General features: G+C 50.4%; 1 protein-coding gene across 1 annotated transcript in view; it reads left to right on the forward strand.

Annotated features, from left to right (window-relative positions):
- L3MBTL1 (l(3)mbt-like 1 (Drosophila)) overlaps positions 1–1,976 on the forward strand; it is a 25,164-nt gene extending 23,188 nt beyond the window's left edge. Inside the window, 1 exon segment of the mRNA XM_008591891.1 lies at positions 1,826–1,976. Coding sequence (XP_008590113.1) covers positions 1,826–1,960 — 135 coding nt within the window. The 3' untranslated portion in view covers positions 1,961–1,976.
- Positions 1,977–2,894: the final 918 nt, after the last annotated feature.

The following is a 2,894-nucleotide window of genomic DNA, read 5'->3' on the forward strand; positions in this document are numbered from 1 at the left end:
TCAGACATGGGGTCGCCTGCTGAGTCCCTAGCTCCACACAGCCTCCCTCCCCCGCTCTCTTTGTCTCACCCCCTTCTCCACAACTGGCTTCTTCCTTCCCCATCTCTACCCATCTACCTGTCCCCGAGAATTAAGTTACCAACATTTTCCATGTTTGCTTCACCTATATTTGGATGAAGTAATTTTAAGAAAATTATAGACGACATGACGTTTCACCCCCGAGCACTTTAGCTTGCATCTCTAAAAACGAAGGCCTTTACATAACCACAAGTTTGTTATCCCCACTAGCAAACTGACAGTAACTCTTTTATATCATCCAACACCCAGTCTATATTCAAATTTCCCCAGTTGTCTTAGAATATTTTCTGCAGTTCCTGAGCCAGGATCCAAACAAGGCCCACATAATTTGTTTTGGTTTCTTCTCTTTTAGAATAGCCCCCTCTTGCTTTTTTTTTTTTTTCTTTCTCTTTTTTCATGACATTTTTAACAGTCTTACAAAATGTGTCCTCCTAGATATGTCTCATCGTTTTCCTTGTGATGTTGCTTAACTTGTTCCTCTATTCCCTGTATTTCCAATAAACTGGAAGTTAGATCCAAAGGCTTAATTAGATTCAGGTTAAATCCGCCCCCCACTCCCAAGAATAGCTCCTAGGTAACAGTGCGTACTCCGCACTGCATCATGTCGGAGTGCACCTAGTGTCTGCTGGTCTCGCTGTTAGCAGCACTAAAATTGACCAGCGGGATCATGTGGGGACAACCGCAGCAGGTTTTTTGAAACCACTGTCCATGGAGACTCAAAAGACATTTAGTGAACACAAACTCTGAAACCCAGACCAGTCAGCAGAAAGAGAGCAAGTGAGAGAGAGAACACGTGGGTGTGAGCACGGGGAATCCAGTGGCTATCTTTCTTTCCTTCTCCGTCCCCATTGCTATCTTCCTTTTTTCCTTTCTCCCTCCCTTCTCCTTTCTCCTTGTCCTTTCTTCCCCTTCTCTCCTCCTTCCCTTCCCCCAACATGTCCTTTACTCCCGTTTTCTTTTTCCCTCCCCACACATATCCCCACCTCTCCTTCCCCTCTTCCCTGAGACCCTTTCCACCTTCTNGGAAGGCCTGCCAGGCAGGGCAGCAGAGGCCCAAGGCAGAAAATGCCCAGAGATTGGGGAAGGGTCTGTAACTCATTTTGTGGAGCTGGAGGTCAGGAGGGTTTGTATGGAACAGTGGGCAGGGCCAGCCTTCGAGGCGTCACCCACTGAGCTGCTTGAACTGTGTACACAGGAGCCCCTGCCTGGCACTCATGGGGCTCGAAGGCACAGGCCAGCACTTACAAGCCAGGTCTATTTTGGGCAAATTCCTTAGCCTCTCTGTCTCAGTTTCCTCATCTGTAAAATGGGACTAATAATGGTATTGCTTGGTAGGGTTGCTGTGAGGAATAAATGAGTTAATATATGACAAGTGCTTAAGAGTAGTTCCTGGCGCATCGGAAACAACATAGAAGGGTTTTATTTGCTATGATTCATGAGGATTGAGCATAGCAGGATGGCACCTCCTCAGACATGGGGTCGCCTGCTGAGTCCCTAGCTCCACACAGCCTCCCTCCCCCGCTCTCTTTGTNCTTCTCCGTCCCCATTGCTATCTTCCTTTTTTCCTTTCTCCCTCCCTTCTCCTTTCTCCTTGTCCTTTCTTCCCCTTCTCTCCTCCTTCCCTTCCCCCAACATGTCCTTTACTCCCGTTTTCTTTCTCCCTCCCCACACATATCCCCACCTCTCCTTCCCCTCTTCCCTGAGACCCTTTCCACCTTCTCCGCTTTCCACCTCCCCAACCCCTCAGATGATTGACGGCGAGGCCTTCCTTTTGCTGACACAGGCGGACATTGTGAAGATCATGAGCGTCAAGCTGGGCCCAGCCTTGAAGATCTATAACGCCATTCTCATGTTCAAAAACGCCGACGACACCTTAAAGTGACTGGCCCAGGGCTGGGCCCTCCTCCAGCCCCAGCTGGGCCTCCCTCTCCAGCTGATGCTTCTTTCCCAACTTGAGCTCCTCATGTCCCCACCTGTGCCCCACCCCCCACCCTCTAAATCTAACCAGAGCTGGTCCTTGCTAGGAGGTGCATGGAGCGGAGGAGCCTGGGGAAGGTGGAGTCCCAGCCCCTGAGTCCTGGAGCTCATTTGCCACCAGGTGCATGGGTGCGGTGTGACTCAGCTGGGGATGTTACTGATGGAGTAGGTTGGAGGTGCACTGCCTATGGCAGCCCGACATCTCCAGCCAACTCGTTTTATCAACAAAAGGTCTTTTTCTTAGCAGTTAGAGTCTGGTAGAGTAGGAGTCTTCCACTCTGGGTACCTTTTCCCTTTTTGGTATGTCTACATACTTTTCTCCTTGGCTCCTTCCCTCCTACCAAGAAGTGGCCCTGCCACAAACACACTTACTCATGAAGGCACCTCCTCCCTCTCTGCTGCTTTTGCCGCCCTCATTCTGCTGCCTGCTTTCCTGGGCAGCGCCCCCAGCCACAGACAGCCATGCCCCCTGGCTATTCCCCCTTAGATGTGTGAGCCTCAGAAACATGTTTTCATAGGATCCCCTGGGAGTCTCTGGCTACCTTTCTCCCTTTTGCTTGAAAGTGGGGATTCTGAGCCAAGATGCCTCTTGAACATGCCCGATTCTGGACCACTTGGCATTTTAGTGTCCCACGCCAAGTCCTGGTTCCAGCAGACTGAGCAGGTGGTTAGAACCTGTTTTATAGCTGGCAGAAGTTGAGGTTCCACTGATGTTCCCCACAAACCCTTCCTGAATTGGGTCTGGGGAGGGGGAAGCCTTGCCTAGTAGGTAGCCTAGGCCAGGAGACCAGACAAGAATATGTCAGACAATCTCAGGCCTTTGGTTAGAGGGACAGCTG

This window comes from Galeopterus variegatus, unplaced genomic scaffold (genome assembly GCF_000696425.1).
Source record: "Galeopterus variegatus unplaced genomic scaffold, G_variegatus-3.0.2 Scaffold7377, whole genome shotgun sequence".
Classification (NCBI taxonomy): domain Eukaryota; kingdom Metazoa; phylum Chordata; class Mammalia; order Dermoptera; family Cynocephalidae; genus Galeopterus; species Galeopterus variegatus.